The following is a 22,049-nucleotide window of genomic DNA, read 5'->3' as shown; positions in this document are numbered from 1 at the left end:
TATCGAAGACTAAGTAAGGGTTTAAAGTAACTTGTATGAAAGCATAAAGCCCTTTTAACTTTTAGCTTAAAGTTTGGGGGACTCTCACAAACGGGACAGTAAAAATGTATCTCAAATGTGACAGTGTTTTTCAAGTAATCTAAATTCTAAATGTGAGCTTTCCTAATGTCATCATTTTATGAGCTCAGTGAAACCAAAATTAGATCTTTTACCTATGCAAACACAGAGGGAGAAAATAATTTAATTAGATTTTGGTTGTATGTTATTCTGCTACATAAAATAATACATGCGTATTCTGTGGTAATTGAGAATATTGTGACTGATAGTCCTTTTACAAATTTACATAGTCCTATTGAGTAGATAGACACAGGTAGATGAGACTACAATATAATGGTAGTAATTGGATCTCATTCCATTATTTATGGAAATGTGGGTAAACAGTTTCACATAAAAACTGAACTAGAGATCACAAGAGAATCTTTCTTAAAAAGTAATCGCAAGTTTGAATGATACCTGGAATTAAAAATGTGCTGTTATAAAAGTTCTTTGATTTGATCTTCAAAACAATACTTTAAATTATACTGAGCAGAACATATCATCCATATTTTCAAATAAAGACAATGAATTTCACAAGTGTTAAATGTAAATGTGAAATGGCCTGTCCAAGGTCATGTAGGTCGTCTAGCAGAGCCAGAGTGAGAAGCCAACCACATCTTCTTGTTTCTACTCTCTCCACTTCCTATTTTGTGACACAAGAGGCATTAATTTCTTTCTGTTCCACCCCTTTCTAATGAAACACATTAGCACATTTCTGTAAAAACGGGTAATTAGCATCAATCTGGAAGCTATAATATATTTAGTTCTCAAAACTGAAGTCATTTTCGACAGTAACAAACTCTAATATTTCTGCAGTTATGTGCTAAAGTCTGAAAAAGTCAAAAATTTGCACAAAGAATATGGAAAAATAAGGAATAAAGCACTTACAGAAAATATAAAGTATTTATAAAAACAGATGATAATTCTTGCTTACTGTTTGTAAAGTATAAATTGGCTTGACCCAACCAAATTTGATGTTTGTAGGCTGTTCATAAGCTGCAAAAAACTCATGCTTATATAACATTTGTTATGAAAAATCAATATAATTTCCAAGAAAAATGAAAAGAATGACACTACTTTATACCTTTGTAAAATCTCTTTAGTGTATGGCTTAATAGATTGTCATATTGAGGGATGTTTTTCTTTTCTTTTTTTTCAGCCTTAGCAGGGATATATTTATTTTAGTTTTTTCAAAGAACCACTTTGGTCTTTATTGATCTTCCATTGTAATAGTTGATAGCATATTTTTTCTAAACTTAAAGTCTCATGTTTAGCAGAACAATTTTGAGGCTGTATTCTTTTCATTATTAGGAGGTCAAGAAATTAAGTTGCCTTTAAAGTTCTATTTTGATTTCACCTTCATAGTTTTAATATGTTGTGTTTTCATTTAGTTCTAATTATTGTTAAATATCCACTGTTATTTCTTCTTTGATATGTAAGTTATTTAAAACTGTTTTAAAATTCACATATATACAGGTTTTAAAAATATATGATTTTGTTATTCATTTATAACAATTGAATTGTGATGAGAAAAACATAACCTCTGTGATAACAAATATGTTCAATTTGTTAAGACTTGCTTTATGACTTTCTATATTGTCTGTTTTTATAAATGTTCCATATATACTTGAGAAGAATGTATAGTCACTAGTTATTTGGTGAAGGCTTCTATATATGGCCATTAAGGTTGTAATTTTTATTCCTTAAAGATTCCATATCTTTTTGAATTTTGAATTAGAAAATAAATTGAGAGAGGTGTATAAATCTTTCACTTTGACAGTAGATTGGTCATTTTTGTTTCTATGGTGCTAACATTGTCACTTTTATCAGTTAAGATAAAAGTGTTTATTCCGTATTTTTATATAATTTAGTTCAGTATTTTTATATAATTTAGTTTAAAATTCAGTATTTTTATATAATTTAGTTTAAAAATCTTCCTAGGAGTGAAACATTTTCTCATTTTATTTATTTACGTAGGGATTTTTTTTATCCCTAATAACACATTTTTGCCCTAAGGTCTTTTTTGTCTGATATTAATATAGCCACTTCATCTTTTTTTTCATTCCTTTTAGCCTAGGTATCTTTGTTTTTGTTTTTGTTTTTTTACTTTTCACCTTTGTATGTCCTTAGGAGTTTAGTGTGCCTCATGTAAACATCATGTAGCTGAACTTGTTCATTTTTAGCCAAACTGAAAAATCTTTGTCTTTTAACTTCCTGTTTAGGTCATTTGTATTTACTGGTATTATTATGTTTCAATTTTTTTCTACTGTCTTTTTTTGTTTGTTTTCTATTCTTACCACTTATTCTAGTGCTGTATTTCTCCTTTCTTGCTTTATTTTGGATATTAAAAAAAAAACCTATTTCTCGTTTTTTGTACTGGTCTAGAAGTTATGTACTCTATTCCTGTTCTTTTAGTGGTTACCCTTAACATTTTACCATGCAGACTTGACCTCATAAAGTTTAAAATTTATCAATGTAGTATCTTCCACAGGAATATTATTGTCAATATTACTGTTGTTTTCTTGTTTAAATTTCTTCAAGCCCTATTGATGTTATATAAGTGTTTGGATATACTGACATGTTTACCAGATTCTTTGCCCACCCTTCCTTCATTTCAGATCTTCCTTCTAGGATCCGTTTTTTTTTCCCCCTTGAAATACATTCGTAGTAGTTCCTTGTAGGGGAGAACTGCTTTGTTTAGCTGAGGATATTTTTATTTGCCTGTCTTGAGAGAAATTTTTGATAATTCTAAAGTAACCTGATTTTCTCTTGGCTCTTTGAAGAAATTCCAGATCTGCCACTTACTAGCTCTGTGATACTGTTCAAGTGCTTTGAAGATAATAAAGCTGCCCAAACTATTAGATGCTTGTGAGGATCACATTATATAACCTGCTTAGTAGAGCTTCTAGCACGTGTTAAGCACTATGTAAATAAATAACGTTTCCTTCTATTTTTTTCTCTTCTTATTTTTCTCGCTATTTTTATTGTTGCCTATGGTGCTCTGCAGTTGACTAAAATTTATCTAAGTGAAGATTTCTTTTTGTTTACACTGTTTATTCCACTTGGTATACGTTTTTCTTCCAGAATCTGTGGTTCTACGTCTTAAATTTCCAGTTTCTGTAAATTGTCAACTTTCATTTCTTTGAGTGTTGCCTGTATCCCATTTTATATCATTCTCTTCTGAGATTTTGACCAGGAAACTGTATTCTTTTTTTCTATCATCCCTATTTTTAACTTATCTACTGTCATGGACTGAATGTCTGTGTCCCCCCCCCCAGCCCGTACCCAGATTCATACTTTGAAGCTATAACCCTCAATGTGATGTTATAATGCGGTATCTTTAGACAAATGTATTGTCCAGTTTTTAATATTAAAAAGTAAAAATTTTAATGGCAAACATGTACAGATAAACAACAGCTGCAAAGCAAAGGACAGTTTTTAATATCTACCTATTAGTAAAGGACTACCCTTATATAGTACGTTTTTTAGTAATTTTTAAAATCTGCTGATTTGAAAAAGAAATAAATATCCTTTTATCACTCTAATGCAAACGTCTTCACTCTATAATCTGCTTTTCTGGCAGCATCTCTGAGCCTTCCTCTCCAGTGGTTGCTGCTCATAAAAGTTTAATTCTCTCAGCATAAAAGTAAGCAAGTAAAAGCAAGCAAGCAAAATGCTTGTCTTGATGCAAGTGCCATTAACGGTCTTAGAAATTTTGGGCAACTTTTCTTCTTCATTTATAGCATCACTTCATTCATTCATTCATATATTTATTCATTCTGAAAGCATTTAATGAGCACTTCAGTTGGTTAATCATAATGCTTGATGCTGTAGAAACAGAGAGAGGAAACAGTTCCCCACCAAAAACACAGGGAAGGAGGCAGATAAGCAGTTCATTATATTCAGTGAGAGAAAAGTTACTAAGAGAACACATAGAAGGAGCAAACAATGCTGAAGGATGTGGAGAAGATGATGGCATTGAAATTTTCTTGCAGTTGATATTTTACCAAAAAAACTTAGATGTTTCTTTTCCCGTCATGGACACCCACTCATTTCTTAAATTTGCTTTTGGGTCCACCATTTGAAAGCCACTGCTTTTTTAACATCTACTAATGACTCAAATGGAAAATCCAGTGACTCATTCTTAACCACTCAGCTCTTCAAAATCTTTCATCTCTCAAGATGTAGCTCCAAAGCCCTCTCACTTCTGATTCACATATTTCTTCATCATCCAAACTGCACTCCTGCAGCATTTAATTAATACAAACATAAACAGTGCTGACCTACTGTTTTATATTGTATTACGTTTTTGAAATTGTCTTAGCCCACGTCTGAATTTTCATCATTCTGAGGCTATATCATCCACAGAGGCTAACATAGCCCTGAAACCAAAGTATGTGTTAAAAAAGGGCTGTTTAGTGGATTAATCTGGAAGAATATAGAATTAATACAGAAACTGTGCAACAGCAGTTCTCTAATCAATTTGAATTACTAAACAATATAAGGAAGTATCAAATTGTGCAGACTCAAATAAGATAATAAGATTCAGGCATAAAGATATGTCATTAAAAGTAAAAATAACTCAGACAAACACACACACACGTTATTCACAGAATACAACCATTCATAAGAATAAATTAACTGCAAGTTGATTTTTTTAACAGATTACCTTTTTATGTTCTTGCAAATAGTGGCAACAAGTTGGCTACTTCAAGTGGTGACACTACAGTTAAATTATGGGACCTGTCTAAAGGCAATTGCATTTTGACCTTCGAAGGACACACCCATGCAGTATGGTCCTGCACGTGGCACTCCTGTGGTGATTTTGTGGCTTCCTCCTCATTGGATACAACTAGCAAAATCTGGGATGTTAATAGGTAAGAAGTACTTTGAACAATATTAGCACTCTCTGTTGATAAATATACATGGATAAATTTTCCCTCAGTGGGAAATTAAAAAAAAACCCTGTTAATTATAAAACTATAGAGTTACTTAAATAATCTCTGTGAAATCCATTTCTAATTCCATTAATCTCTGTTGATGTAATGAGTTCTTTCTAAATGTAGGTTCAAGATCAATCCTATGTAATCAGATTAGAATTGCTTCATTGGAAAGCTGTTTGTTTTAAGCAAGATAGAGACAAATACTTATTTTAAAGAGTTAGATTTTTAGTTCTCCCCTCCACAGGTCTGCTGTCTCTCTGGATTATCAAGCCAACAATTCAGTAGGCATGAAGATGACAGAAATAATTGTTTGCTTTTCACTAAATTTTGATATATTGTAACATTTCCCAAAGTAAATGCTTCTTGGCAATTCACAAATTGTAAGAATTAATCCAATTTATTGTAAGCAAAGTCCTATACAATACCATATGCTTTGATCTTAATTCAAGACAGACAAATTTATTATATTTTTGCTATCAAAATACCTGTCATCCATGTATTTTTGGGTGATTATTCCATCCTGTTAGGTATACAAATAAGATAAAAAGAGCTGGTATCAAATACCCTGATTGCTTCAGCTAACTAAGGGATTACAGATCATCAGTCAGATTTCTGATCACTTTAATATTTTAATCCATGCCCGGATTCCAAATATAAGTGATAGTGACTCCTCAAAATTTGTGTGAACAGTTATCACTGAGCCATTGTAATTTATTTTGTAAGAGAAAGATGAACTTGCATTAAAGGTGGACACTATTGTTTTGGGGGTCATGGGTAAAACAGGTACCTTTAACAAACTTTCCCCACTCTTCCGTGAATCATGGATGACATATTTAGAAGAGAGAGCACGTAAGGTACTTACAGAAAAGTCAACAGGTTTCCTGGGAGGGTTCCTTGAAAGGGTATGCTCTGTTCTATCTGTAGTTTGATTATCTCTTAAGGCCATGTGCCAGTCATTATGCTATTTTCTCTCAGTACCAAACTCACCCTTTTGTATCTTTTTTGTGATGCTGGAGCTGGAACTTTGCAAACCACATTTTGCTTTGCCATCTGACTCTCTATTAGGCTTTGGTAATAGTGGGCACCTGCAGGGGACCACAAGTCTAGAGGAGGTAGAGGGGCCTGCTTCTTCCTGTTCCCTTCCTGTGGGCTTCTTCTGGGCTTGCGGTTCCAGTGGACATCCCCTAGCAGCACTTCACCTTAGCAACAGCAGTTTGTTCTCATCACAGCAGCTGAATCCAGTTGACAGTTTTTCCAGTGCTCGCAGAAACAGCTGCCTCATGCCGTCCATCATCAAAGACGTTAGTTCCAGCAAACAGGTGGCCCCTTCTCAGAGCTCTGTGTTCCCAACTCTGCATGGCCTCTTTTCCAAGATGAGGAACATCAATACTAGCAATCACGTGCCCCCTCCTCAGAGGGCTGAGTTTCAGCTCTGTAGTGCCTCCACCAAGGTTTTACGTTTCAATAATGCCACTGCAGTCCCTTTGTTCACTCAGTCCTATGGGTGGTAGCTCTTTCCTGCGGTGGCTTTCTCCGTGATACCTTAATGTTCTTGCTTTCTCTTTTTAGTTATCTAGCTAACAACTTTATGCATAGTTAACAATCCCCTATATTAAATTCTTGCTGTTAAAATGTTAAGTGCAAGTTCTGTCTCCTGTCCAGACCTTGACAATTACAGAGCATTAATGGATAAATAGCATAATCCACTTGAGTTACAAAGATACAGATCAATAATGTTTGTCATATTCTGAATGAGAAAACATAGCTCTAAATAATACATTTTAAACCTATTTCTGTCTAAAATAGTGACAATTTAAGATAGGTTTTAATACTCATGTGTGTACCATTTGGTTATCTGGAATAATCAATCATGTAATTCTTAATTTTATTATGTTTCTATAGTATGCAACCATATTTCATAAATATTTATTATAATAGATTACTGGAATTTTTTAAAACCACTTTATTTTGAAGTATGATTGACATACAGAAAGCTGTGCATATTTAGTGTAAACAACTTGATGAGTTTGAAGATAAATATATACCCATGAAACCATTACAATCAATGCATAAACGTATCTATTACCTCTAAAAGTTTCCTCCTGCCCTCTTTATTATTGTTATTTTTATAAGAACACTTAATATAAGATCTAGCCTATTAGAAAACTTTTAAGTATGCTAACAGTTCTGTTATCTATAGGTACTGTGTTGTACAGTAGATCTCTAGGACTTATATAAGTGAACTTTTAACATTTATCTAATTTTAATTTTTTATCACTTTTGGCTTAGATGAGGATTTTAATAGAAGACTGTGGTCCATTCTAAAATATATCTTCAAATGTCTTAATCATTCAGAGTGTTTAAATCAAACTGTGTTAAAAAAAAAAAAAAAGGATTCCCAGTAGACTCAGCCCTACTTAGAATAATTTCAGACACTTTGACTTGAAAGCTTTTCTCCATAACCCTGATATCCAAATACTGTCTTCCAGTTGAGACCCAGTAGATATTGATATAACAGATCAAAACTGCTTCTGATTGATGCCAAAAATCCTTTACATTTCAAATTTCCCATGAATGTCAAGAGCTCACCGTCATCATCAAAGACAAAGAAATTATACCAGTTTTGAAGCTGAGGTAGTGGATAAATATTGACAAATGGGGAGAGATTGATTGTTTCTTTGGTGGCTATTGATAGACCTTTCAAAGTTATAATCAAAGCACTGAGCTGTAATTTATGATTGCTCATGGATCCATACTGTGTAGATATGTCTGAAACTAGTGTCTTGCTTAAAATTTTATAGGTCATTGGAACTGGCTTAGTGACTTAAGGGGAGAGGTTGTTTGCCTTGGTAAGATGATGGTGGTAGAAACTGTGCTATGCTGGGTCACATACTTTTATATTGAAGCCACATAGTTTTGTTTTTAAATTTATTATTATTTTTTTATTTTTTAAAGTTTTATTTATTTTGTTTATTTTTGTCTGCGTTGGGTCTTCATTGCTGCACGCAGGTTTTCTCTAGTTGCGGTGAGCGGGGGCTATTCTTCGTGGCAACGCGCAGGCTTCTCATTGCGGCGGCTTCTCTTGTTGCAGAGCACGGGCTCTAGGCACACGGGCTTCTGTAGTTGTGGTACGTGGGCTCACTAGTTGTGGCTCGTGGGCTCTAGAGCACAGGCTCAGTAGTTGTGGCACACAGGCTCAGTTGCTCCGCGGCATGTGGGATCTTCCCAGACCAGGGATTGAACCCCTGTCTCCTGCACTGGCAGGCAGACTCTTAACCACTGCGCCACCAGGGGAGCCTAATGCCACATAGATTTTAATTAAAAAAATATTGATAGACTCTGCTGTTAACCAGAGAAGGAAGAATTTAGAATATATTCTTTTCGTATTTACAGTCTGCCCTTCCCTTTGAACCCTTGGCTCAGCCTTGAATATCCTTTGGTTGGTGTCATATCCCTAGCCCTACAACTCTTCCTGAATTGGATATTACCTACTAAGACCATCTAATTAGCTCCTCACCAGAAAATTGTATACCTGGAAATCATAATTAATGTAAAAAATGCAGATCAAGACCCACGTTTACTAAATGCTAATAAGAATCTCTGAACAATATCTGTGGCATTCTTAGTCTGGATGCACTGACACTCTACAAGGTTTCTATGAATAATTGAAAGTAGTACTTCAATGATCTTTTGAATAATCATTTATACAAAAGAGGAAACGTACATGTGTTTTAATTTGTAATCATTGATTGCTACCTTAATTTTCAAATATATGCTTTAAAATCAGTCTTTTTTTAACATCTTTATTGGAGTATAATTGCTTTACAATGGTGTGTTAGTTTCTGCTTTATAACAAAGTGAATCAGCTATACATATACATATATCCCCATATCTCCTCCCTCTTGCGTCTCCCTCCCACCTTCCCTATCCCACCCCTCTAGGTGGTCACAAAGCACTGAGCTGATCTCCCTATGCTATGCGGCTGCTTCCCACTAGCTATCTATTTTACATTGGGTAGTGTATATATGTCCATGCCACTCTCTCACTTCGTCCCAGCTTACCCTTTCCCCTCCCCGTGTCCTCAAGTCCATTCTCTACGTCTGCTTCTTTATTCCTGTCCTGCCCCTGGTTTCTTCAGAACCATTTAAAAATCAGTCTTAAAGCACACACACACACACCATTGTATCCTAAGTAGAGAATTCTTGACGCATGGCAATTTGGTTGCATAAATAATAGAGAAAATCAACACATACGCATGAAGAAAGTGCTTTCCCTGTTCCCATCCACATTCAAATTATAATTTAATTGTCTTATTCTACATAAATCTGTAAAGTGATGAAAATTAGATAGGAAAATCAGAAAATGTCTCAGTCGACTATAAAAATTGTGTTTCTTTAAAGCATAAGATTATCAATAAATATTCATGAAATGAATTACCAGTGTTGGACTGTGTTATAGACATTAGAAAATTCTAAGACTCCATTACTGCCCTCAGTGAGATTACAAGTAATTTAAAACTGCAGCAATTTTGAAACAGAATGTGCAATGCATCTGCAATTTATAATATCAGATAAGATATTCTGGTTGGCCCGTGGACGCTTTTCTCCCCAAGGTAGTTGGGTATTTGTATGAGTGCCTATACCACACTGTATCTCTGAGGTTTGGAACACAGACCGTGTGCTTGTACTTAGCTTGTAGTTTGAGGGGAAAGGATTTGAAACAAGCAAAATGTTACCAAGTGTGGCCGCCCCCACTGCTTTTAACACAATATTACAAAGGCAAGAATTGAGTGGTTTGTAACAAGGATGGAAGGAAACAGAGTGCTTTGTATAATTCAGCTTCTGGAAGCTAAACAATGGAAAGTAAATCTGCTACCCTTATATCCAGGTGTATTGTTTCAGATGACTTCAAGATTATGTTTGAGAGAAAAATAAAGGTTTAAGAACTATGTTTAGAAAAGTAATTTGTGGTTACCGCTGCATTCCATTGACTGGAAGCGAATATATCGGAAAACCTACCTCGTTTTTGAGAGAACTGTATTGGCAAGGAAACCATGAGCCTATCCTTAATAACCTCCTGACTCTTCAAACTGTAAAACAGTCCTCAGGACCCTGAACTTACATTCAAAGGAAGTGGACTGCTAGTGTTATATAGTTTGGAAGGTAGTCACAGACAACAGCGCCCACTTTAGATGTGGTCATAGAGGAAAATGGACAAGGAAAAACCTTGGCCATGGAACAAAGCCAGAGACCACAAAGAATAATAAACAAAGAGCTCCTCTTAGTGAGAGAGGCATGATTCAATCAAAAAACTTCAGTGCAATGGCGAAGTTTCTCACGACGCCTGCCCAGGATTCTGTCACTCTTTGGGCTAGTGACTCTTGTGTATTTCCCATTTTTTCCTACTTTCTATACTGGAGTTTGTCTTGCAGTATTGTGCCCTGCTTCATCATTGTACATTGTATCTGTGATAGTAGAGAAGGCAGAAAACTTGTCTTTTATTTGGTGGTCACTAGAATACAAGAGACACCTTTCAACCCAGTGGAGCTGATTGTGCATCATGCAGAGATCATGGACTGAGAGATACAAACAGTAAATGAGTGAGAATTTGTGTTGTCTCCTTTTGGGGGGGGGGGGCGGGGTGTAACTGAATACAGTACATGTGAATATTTGGTGCGCAAAAGGCCAAACCGCGGCAGAGACTGCTAGCTGTTCACCAGAACTCGCTTTCTCCTTCTTCCATGTGAATTGGACACCTGGCTTTCTATCTAAGTGGTGTTTCTCAGCTTCACTTTAAGTTAAGTGTGGTTACGTCACTAAGTTCTCTGCAACAGAATATAAGTTGAAATGATATGCACCATTTCCATATTCTTTCTCCCATGTGGTGGGATGGGATATTAATGACCATAACCAGAGTAACCTTAGAAACCAATCGTTGAAAATGACAGTGTGATCGTCAGCCTGCTTGATGTAAAGCCACCCCCAATCCCTACCTCCAGTTCACCTGCAGCATTCTCTGGACTAGTCAGAAATTAAAAAATAAATTTCTATTTTATTTGAAAAATTATATTCCCACTCTGTTTGTTGTAGTACTTTGATCTGCCCAGTCCAGTATAGGCACCCTGTAAATATTCTTCAGGTAATGTTTTTTTTTTTCCTCATGACATATTAATAAGGCAACTACTACAAGCCCTGTAATGTTATCAAAATCATTTGGATGGCATAGTAATAGAAACTCTGTGCTGATATTAGATGGCCATTCAACTGCTTTTTTTTTCCATTCCCCCTTCTCACTTCTCATCCTTGACATCTGTTGCAATACTGTTGGAGCCTATGAAGTCCTATTTGCCATTAGCAATATCTGTAAGTCAAATAACTGGTTTGCAGGGAAGTTAATGCCTATAAAAGTAGCTGTTAAAATGCAAGTACAGTAAATTAGTGCCTCCATTAGTGGAAAGCTGATTCAATAATAATGATTTCATTTGAACAATAGAAAAAAACACTAAGAACTTCAATTTCATAGTAGCATTGACTGTACCTACTGATGAAAATCAGTTTTGCTGATTGCAGTCAGGCTGATAGGATACAAAATAGTACCTGCTTTGTGGTTAACCTTATACGTTTGTTTTTTTCAAAAATTATTTATAGACCCAACAAATATGCATTGGATACTTTGTTCTGTGCGTTGGTCTAGTCACTAAGCTCTATCAGTGAACAAAATAGACAAAAACTCCTGTACTCATGTAGATGACATTCTATTGCGAGGCAGAAAATAAGGCAAATTAAAAATAATAATAATAAACTATTATATATAGTATTTGGGGGTGTTAAGTTTGGTAGAGAAAAAATAAAATATGAAATGTGGAAAGGAGTGGTGGGCATAGGAAGGAATTGCAATTTTAAACAGGATGGTCAGGGAAATTCTCACTGTGAAGTTGATATTTGGGTAATCTGAAGTAGGTGAGGCAGTAAGCCAAGACGATATCTAGGAGAAGAACATTCCAAGCTTTTCTGAGCAGTGAGCTCCCCTATGGTGGTAGCAGGACTTATATGACTAAGGAACAACAAGAAGGCCAGTGTGACTGGAGTAGACAAGTGAACAGTAGAGATGAGGCAGTTAAACGTGTATGCGGCACATAACACACAGCCTTGTAGCCCATTTGAATGTCTTTGACCTTTATTCTCAATGAAATGGGAAAACACTGGAGAGTTTTGAGCAGAAGAGTCACATAATCTGTTTTATACTCTAACAAGATGACTCTGGTTACTGTTTTTCGATTAAACTGTGACAGAGGAGGGCTGGGGAGACAAGGGTAAAAGCAGGAAGAGCAGCTGGGAGGCTATTGCAACCATCCAGGCAAAAGACAGTGAAGGTTTGAGCCATGATGGGAACAGTGACAGTAATGAGAATTGCTTGTATTCTGGATAGATTTGGAAGATAAAGACACTAGGAATTGCTGAGGCGTTATGAGTTATGAGAGAAGGAGAAAGCAAATCACCTGTTATATTTTGAGACACCTGGAAGGCGTAAAGCTCATTCTCTTTACACTGGAACACTAATGTGAACTTTATAAAAGGCTTTTCCAACCAGATTCATCAACTGGCATTCCAGGAAATACTGTAGAATGAGGGATGCCTTCTCATTGTTTATCTAACAGGTGAAGTCCATTAAAGAGAACTGAGAGTTCCTTCCTGCCCACCAGCATTGCTTCCTTCTTAATTTAATAATTCATTGGGCAATATAACCCCCATCCTGGATGAGATGAGAGAAACAGAATGCTATAAATAAAGGGAACAGTTAAAATTAAGCAAAAGGAAATGTGAAATATTAAGATTCTCTTAATGGTGAGCTATCCTCTTTTAATAGTAGGTACTATTAATTTCTTTGGTCAGATAGTGCAGCAACATGAACTCCAAATTGTGAGAAATTTATTTCTTTACTACAAAATTAGTAATGATGAGATAGCACCAAATAAGTTACAAAAAGGGAGGTTAGTATTTATTATATATTTTGTTAATAATATATGTCATGTCCTTTATGATACATATGCAAAATTGGATATATTAAAGATGAAAGACATATTGTACAATATTAATGGTTTTAAAGCATAATAATGTAGGAAGTATTAAGACTCAAGGGCATGGATTATTGGTACATTAATACCTGTCTTGTATTGTAAAACCCCCCAGCTTGCCTTCTTATACTTGAAAAGGCACCCAAGGTATATATTAATAGACTGCTAGAGCAATGCTTGAAACATAATTATGTTATATTAAAAGACATGGTAACATTCTAAAATTGACCTGTTGTGATCAATTTATCCTCTTCCATGGATAATAAATCAATTATTACATCTTCTTGGATTTCCATTTATGTTCAAATGAATAATTATCTCTTGAAATACAGGCTTTAAGTGATAGCTGAGTATTATTGAATATAAATACATAGATAAGCACAAAAATGATAAAAAAGAAAATAGCATATTAGTTTCACTGTCATGTTCCTTCCAAAACAGTGCATAATTAATAAGCACTATTAAAGAAATGTCTACTTATGATGAAAAATATATTAAAGCTAAAGTGCAGATTTCATTTAGCAAGTTATACATTGATTGGTTGTGAGAGAGCTTCTTGATTTTTCAGTGTGGCTTTGTGTGTTTGCATGAAGAATGCTTCAAGCAGCAGTGTCCACTTCAGTAAACTTGATGTGAGCATTCTTTTACATCAGTACATAGAAACTGATCAATAAAAGAGATAGATGTCATTACAAATTTATCATTTAGCTCTTTACATTTATAAAACAAACACTATTTCATATAAATGAGTTATATAATATGTATCTAACTTTCAGTAAATAAGGTACACCTCTGTTTGTTATTTTGCAAACTAACTGAACTGTATATTAGAAATAATTTTCATGAGTACAGATGAAACTAAAGGTGTTCTAAGGAGTGAATGTATGTGTTTTACAACATGATATATTATTACTCTACTAGCGCCAATCAAAGCAAACACTTTGACATATAAAAGATGCAACACTCCTTCTCCACCCCTGCCCAAAAGAATCTAGTCAATAGATGAGTCTTAGTGCTCCTCAGTAATAGTGACTAAAAGGGTTTGATGTATTTTCTCATTCATACATGTTAAAAAGATACATGGGTATAGTACACATAAGGTAAAAAACTAAAATCACATATATGTTTATATTTAAGGTTTGATCATATGTATAGTATGCTTACGTGTGTTTGTGTGTGTATATCCAAATGTTGATGTATATACATATACTAGTATTAAAGCAGTGCATAAATGTTTGAGTATCTCAAATATTTTAAATATCATCTAATCTAAATTGCATTTATTTATTTATTTACTTACTTACTTACTTACTTATGCTTTCTATATGACTCCAAAACCCAATTTGTTTCAAAACCATTTATTGGAGACAGAAAATACTAAGTGTTACCATGTCCCTGAAACATTGTTTTGGAATTACTGAAATGGTTTTCATTTAAAGGAAACTCTAAGTTTCGATTCAGTTGTTATTGAAATGAATTGGATGTCCAAGTGCATCATATCAAAAGATGTAAACTGTTTGATATAAAAATAGCAAGCAATAAAAATTTAGGTAGAATTAAACTGCTTTCTTATATAAAACTATGTTGTGAGATGGGAAATACTTCCTATTTAAATAAAATTGAATTCGTTCTCTTAAAACACTAGGGACATTTTTTCATAGAAATTTTAAATATTGTTTCTTCATAGTATCTGGCATGAGTTTGTACAAAATATTAACGTGTATCAGTAAGAGCAGAACTTGTTAATGTGTCTCCTGGGTAGGAAATGAACCAGACCTTCTTCAGTCAAGGAACATGAAATGATTATTCCCTGGTCTGGCCTTCGGTTACCTCTTAACCTAGAATGGATCCTGCAGGAAGCATTGCCTCTAGCAGGATTTCACCTTCGAGAAAAGTCATCTCTTCTGACTTGGCCCATAATTTCTTGAATCATTTAGTAGATTTGCCCATGGAATTATTACAAATTGCTTTCTATCTTTAAAATTGATTATTCATTTATTCAATTTTTACCAGTCATTTAGCAACTCTTATCCCTGGAGTTGGGGATACAGCACTGAATTGGACAAACGAAGCCTAGCCCTAGCGGAGCTTACAGTATAGAAGAAGGTGTTGCTGGTTTTCTACAATTTATAAATTATTAGACAAGTTCTCTAACCTGGTCATTGATCACAATATTAATTCCTTACCTCTAGAGATGCAAAGCAGCTATCACTGAGGGTGACTGGCTTTCTGAGATGCTGTGAGTGTGTACTACTTCTCCATTCTTGGAAATAAGTAGAACCATCGGGGTAATAAGCCACCAACGACGTGGATATTAAAAATGGTGCTGAGTCTGTCATCTTTCCAAAGATAATTTTTTATTGGTATTTGAGTATTATTAGTAGCCTATAGGTATCCATCACACATAAACCATCCAATTATGATAGTTTAGAGCAGTTTTCACATGAAGAATGAACTTTCCTGTGATGGTTCCATTTCAATTTGGTTTGGGGTTATGGTGTCAGTTTGTTTTTTGCTTTGCATGAGGAAGAATATGATGGATTTTAGGATAATACGCATTAGCAAGAAACAGTCTAAAATGCTATTCAGTAATAACAAATAGAAATAATTATACTAAGATGTGTCTGTTGTATCCTACCCTGCTTATGTTTAATTTTTTTACTTCTGGTTAGAAAGATGCATACCTATATTATGTGATTTCCTAAGTATACAGACAGATACAAAGAGATCCAAAACTTGTTTTTTCTTATGCTAAGTAATTCAGGACATTTAAAAACTAAAGATGTCGAATGAGTTAGTTATAGTAATTGTATGTGTTATTGTCTGAATACATGTCCAAGTAAAACTTTCTTACCCATAAATTTAAGACTTAAAGTTACTGTTGGAAATTCATGGTGATTATCTAAATATGTATTCTAAAAGGTGCAGTGTTTTAGCCTAGAAACACAAAAGATATCTTTATGTGAAGCCATGGCTGCTATAAAAGAAAGTGGATATTTGACATTTTTTTCTTGATTATCTTTGATCCAATGTCTGACAAGTTTATAAAAGCATCTGATGCTTCCAATTTTAGAGGTGTTATATAATTCATTTCATTGTCTATTTCTATAGTTATCATGTGACAAATTAAATGCACTTTTTAGAGAATATTAATGTCAGTATCTCCAGAGTAAATTTAACTTTACTTTGAACTTTGCTTCACTGTTACACAAATACAAATTAATATATCATAGGTATATGCAAACCTGTAACAATAAATTATATATCTACACCTCGAAGGTACTGCCTACGTACTTAATATTCATCATGGATTGTAAATCTCTTACACAAATAACATTAACCAGCAAATATGTGGTAATTATTTATGTAACCACCTCTATTCCTTGCTCTCATTTCCTCTGAATCATATCTAAGCCGACTATGATGTCTTAGACTTGAAGTTTTCAGTGATAGCTCCCAACAATAAATTAGTTCTTCGTTATCTGAATTATCATGGCTCTTACTACCTATGTTCATATTCCTATCACTAAACTCTATCTAAGAACCCAATCCCCAAGCTGGAATTGATTATCTTCCCTTAAGAGGCTATTGGGATTAATCCCATATGACTGAGAGTTTTGTTTATTTGGATCACCTCAATAAAAACAGCCATTATATTCTAGTTATTGCCCATATATCCACCAATCAGCCTTGATTTCTCACTCATCTCTGATCTCCCTTCCACTGTATGCTTTGGAATCCACTGCCTGTCGTTAGCAAAATATTTTATATCCTCCATCTCTTCATTGTACTCTTTATCTTTCTACTTAAACTGGTCTCCCTTGAGGAGACAGAGTTCCTTTTCTAATGGATCCTGTAACTACCTCCCCTTAATTCTTTCCAAAAGATTTACAACTCATAATAACTAGTGATGACTAGACCCTGTCTTTGAGGTACATACATAAAATGTGTTTGAGTTTTATACACATTTATCATATATATATGCAAAAGTTAAATTTTTCTGGAATACTGACACAAATTTTCCCACCACTGGACCTGGAAGTTTGTTCACCGATCTGTTCCCAGTACTCAAACAGAGCTTGGAACATACTGGGAAAGTAATAAACATTTTTAAAATTAATGTATAAATTAATGATTTACATCCCCTCCGTGCTCTTCATTGTCACTTCTAGATCACTTTCTTTCCTCCCGCCTCCTCACAAACCACAGAAGCACATGCTTTGTGACCATACCCTTAGCCACTCCTTCATTGTATGGTCATACCCATCACGTTTGAAACGATTTATCACATGGCTTACTGTGTTCATGGAGTGCAATATCAGTATCCAAGCAGAAAATTCATCTAACACCTTGGACTTCCAGTTTCTTCACCTCCTTACTTCCAACAACTTTCAAATCTCGATTTTAGGTTTTCTGCTCTGTGCGTACCATTCCCCACCCCGCTTCCCTGGCTTGTATCCTCTAATACCACCTGCTCCAACAATTCTTTGAGTCCAGAGGTGTTGATAACTTATTGTCTCCACTGTTTTTTCTCTTGCCCTGATAACAGCCTTCCTGTTTCTCCCTTCTTACCCAGAGTGACATCCAAGGTCCCTCACAGTGGTCTGCCCTTCCCACACAGGTGCAAATCCCTTGGTCCTCTCTTCCTCCACATTTTTTGCCTGTCAACACCCCAACTCTATTTAAACCAGTTCTCTGCCTACTCTCTACCTACATCTGGTGAGCTGAGCATGGATAGGAAACACACACACACAAACGTGCATGAGCACACACACACACACACACACACACACCAGAATCATGATGACTGGTCTCACTTTATATTTATAACCTCAACTCACAAGTTGAATCCTACTGCATTTCCTCTGTCAATTAACTTTCTACCATACAAAATGAATATTTCATTCCTTTCTCCTCTATCTTTAAATCCCTAACACCCTCCCTACTCCTTTCTCCCCTGTGTTCAAGCCTCTTTTTCAAGCTTCTGCTTGCAACTGTCCCATTGACCAAAGCAAGTCACATGGCCAAGACCAGGATCAGTGTAAGAAGTGACTACACAAAAGTGTGCATTTAGGGAAAGGAATAATGGCAACCAGTTTTCAAACAATATATCCTCTTTCTAACCCCATATTTCTCTTATAATCATCTCCCTGCAAATGTGAATGTAGTATTAAAGTTGTATTTTAGCTCTATTTTATATTATAGAATTCATGCTTCTTCAGTTGACCTAGGTACTTAAATAGACTTTTATGATCATTCTTAGAAGAAAATGGAGTCTAACTTCTTGTCTCAATTCTTAAAAATAGATTGTTGGAGAAATTCTTATAAATAGGTTATTGGAGTAATTTTAGAGTATCATTGCTTCTCTGCTCAGTAAATTTTAGATGATCCCTATTACTCTTTTATACCTTTTTATTTTGAATTAGTTTAATTACCCAGAATAAATTGAAGAATGAACAGCTTTCATGTACTCTTCACCCAGATTCCCCCAATGATAATATCCGACTATTGTATATTATCAAAACTAGGAAACTGACATTGGTACAGTATTAGTAACACAAGCACAGACCTTAGTCAAATCTCACCAATTTCTACTACATGCATTTTCATGTGTGTGTGTGTGTGTAGTTCTATGAAATTTTATCACACATGTAAATGAGAGTAACCAATGTAACTCTATACCTCTGTAATCAGGATACAGACTGTTCCATCACCATAAGGAAACTCCCTCAGGTTACCCCTTCATGATCACATTCTTCCCCCCAACTCTAACCCTTGACAACCACTGTTCTGGTCTTCATTACTATAAATGTCAATTCAAAATTGTTATATAAATTGAACCATATAGTATGTGAACATCTGAGGTTGGCTCTTTTTCATTCAGTGAAATGCCCTTGAGATTCATTTAACTATTTTGTGTATCAGTACTTAACCCTTTTTATTGCTAAATAATAGTAAATTGTATAGGTATACCAGTTTGCTTATATATTCACTCCTTGAAGGATATTTCGTTTGTTTCCATTTTGGAGATAGTACAAATAAAGCTGCAATGAACATTCATGTATAGGTTTTTGTGTGAGCTTAAGTCTTCATTTCTCTAGAATAAATGCCCAAGAGTACAATTGGTGGGTTGTATGGTAAGTGTACGTTTAACTTTATTAAAAACTGCCAAACTGTTTTCCAGTGTAACTAAACTATTTTACATTACTGTCACAATGCACAAGAAATGCGGTTTCTCCACATGCTCATCAGAATTCGGAACTGTTAGTATTTTTGTATTATCTTGGCCATTCTAATAGGTGTCTAGTAGTATCTCATCATGGTCTTAATTTGCATTTCTCTAATGGCTAATGATGTTGACCATCTTTTCATATATAGTTGACCCTTGAACTATGTAGGGGTTGGGGCATGAACCCCTGCTCAGTCGAAAATCCATGTATAACTTTAAAGTTGGCCCTTCAAATCGACAGAGTAAACCAACTGTGAACTTTGCAGTACCATAGTAGATATTTATTGAAAAAAAATCCGTGTATATGTAGACCTGCACAGTTCACACCCATGTTTTCAAAGGGTCGATTGTACTTATTTGCCATCTGTATATCTTCTTTGAAGTATCTGTTCATGTTCTGGCCCAGTTTCTAATTGGATTGTTTTCTTACTGATCATTTTCTGTTGAAAGTTTTTTGCTTATTTTGGATTCACATCCTTTGTCAGAGAGTTTGCTGAGGTGTAGGATCACAGTTTGATGAAAATTTACAAACAAAAACAAACAAAATACCTGATTTTTGAGAAAGGCACAAAAGTAATTCAATGGAGAAAAATAAAAAATCAGTTGACTTATATTCATGTGGGTCTGTTTCTGGGTTCTCTATTCTATTCCACTGATCTATGCATTTATTATTTCATTAATACCACACAGTCTTGATTACTGTAGTACACAGTAAGTCTTAAAATCAGGTAGTGTGACTTCTTCAGTTTTTGCTTTCTTTTCTTTCAAATTTTTTTGGGCTAGTCTAGTTTCTTTGTCTTCCCAAACCTATTTTTCTCTCTATCTAATATCACTTCAGCCTGGTTTTCCTGGCCAGTAAATTTCATATTCTTTTTCTAGTTAATATCTTTTTTTTTTCTTACAGACCCTCACTCGTGTCTTATTTATTGCCAAATTTTTTTTGAGGCTACTATTTATTGCCAATTTTTTTTCTGAGGCTACTCTTCAGAATTAAATTCCCTCTAGACTCTTCTCCAATAATCCACCTATTTTTTGTTCCTTCCAAATTTGAGTGGAAGACTACGCCCTTCTAAGAAGCCTCCGTGCCTAACCTCAATCTCTGATGGATACACTTTTCTTTCCTATTTATTTTTTCTGATTAGAGTCAGATTGTGAGTTTTAAGGCCTTAATCACACACACAAAAATAAACTCCTCCCACACATAATTCAACATTTATAAATTAAAAACAATAAACGATGTGTATAAGAAAGCCCATCAAGACTCGGTTTTTGTCTATGAAAATCCCTTTGATGTTATTCTGTTTACTTTAGAATATAAAATTCTTTTAAAATTCTATCTTTCTTTCTCTATTTTTCCCTTTTCTTTTTACCCTTTATCCTTCTTTTTGGTGTAGCTGTTTTGTGGGTGCCTTAGGCACATGCTGCTTCTTTCTGTTGGGTAATCCAAAATTGGCTTTTACGAATAATTTGTTCTGTGTCATAAAGCATTCATTTTTCTGCTCTAATTCTCTTTATCTTTGTTGTCCTTCTGCCACATCACAGTCTCCTATTTTCTCTACCCTTTAAAATATCCTATGTAGCCCCTAGTAGTTAACTAATGGCATGTTATCCCATCTTCTGCCTCACATTTTCCCTTAGAATCCATTCTTAAATCTTCACCTTATTCAAAGTAAGCCGTTACTTCCTACACCTTCCCATGTAGTTCTGTCATAGTTGTTCCGTAGATTGCAAACTGTTAAATCACTCCTCCACATCTCTCTCCTTGACAAGTATATATCCTGCAGTACCTGAACTTAAATAAATGGTTCCCTACAACTTCTTACCATCCATTATCTTCTGAAGTAGGGTCTCTTTGGCCTTGTCTTCAGATAGCCACATTGAATGAGAACTAAGGAAATCTGAGCAACGCTTGATACTTTCTTCAGATAATTTACTAACATCTACAGGACAGAATGATGAGAGAGTTCAAGTTGTATGAAAATAGTGCCTAAAGATATACACAGTCTTTTCTGGAGGCAGGGGCACCACTCAACTTTTTAATGCCCAACTTCTATTCATCCAATACTGAAAATCTAATGAGTTAAAAAACATTTTGACAAAATGATCACCATTCTTCACTTTCAATATACATTTGTTTGCACTACGAGGTCTTCGGTATTTAAACTTTTTCATCAAAGCAAATAAGTATCAACTGTAGGATTGAAAGAATATTGTCACCGAGCATTAACTCCAAATACTGTTTATCATGCCTACATGTGCCCTTTATTTGATTACATAATGAGGTGTATGAAAGCAGGTTTGAGTCTGACAGAATTAAAGGTGCACAAATCTATGTACAGAGATGCCTGCACTCCTATATTCAGGGGAAATGCTACACAGCAGATTCAGGTTATTTTCTAAAACTGACATTAATTAAGATGGTTTCTTTCTTTCCGCTCCTTTAGCAAATCTTTGCTGTATAACACTCCTTCACTGAGTACAAGCCTTACATGTGTGAACAAAATGTAGGCTTTATTCAGATGACACGAAAATATATAATGTTGGATCAGAAGTGACTGAAGCATCTTTCACTGAATATATCTATAGTTAGGTGACATGAACTGGCACATATTTCTTATTCATGAGTTGTACTGCGTGAGTCAGAGGATTCACCTGAATCTTAAAATGTTATGAACCATTAATATATTCTAGTTTAATTATAAATATT

At 34.8% G+C, this 22,049-nt stretch overlaps 1 protein-coding gene across 1 annotated transcript in view; it reads left to right on the top strand.

Annotated features, from left to right (window-relative positions):
* The window catches only part of SPAG16 (sperm associated antigen 16), an 894,878-nt gene that overhangs the window by 464,445 nt on the left and 408,384 nt on the right, over positions 1-22,049 (top strand). Inside the window, exon 12 of the mRNA XM_068543791.1 lies at positions 4,788-4,973. Coding sequence (XP_068399892.1) covers positions 4,788-4,973 — 186 coding nt within the window. The remainder of the gene's footprint in view (positions 1-4,787; positions 4,974-22,049) is intronic.

The sequence above is a fragment of the Eschrichtius robustus genome, chromosome 5 (assembly GCF_028021215.1).
Source record: "Eschrichtius robustus isolate mEscRob2 chromosome 5, mEscRob2.pri, whole genome shotgun sequence".
Taxonomy (NCBI): domain Eukaryota; kingdom Metazoa; phylum Chordata; class Mammalia; order Artiodactyla; family Eschrichtiidae; genus Eschrichtius; species Eschrichtius robustus.
The sequence above is the reverse complement of the archived record's forward strand: the minus strand, read 5'-3'. Positions and strand labels throughout refer to the sequence as shown.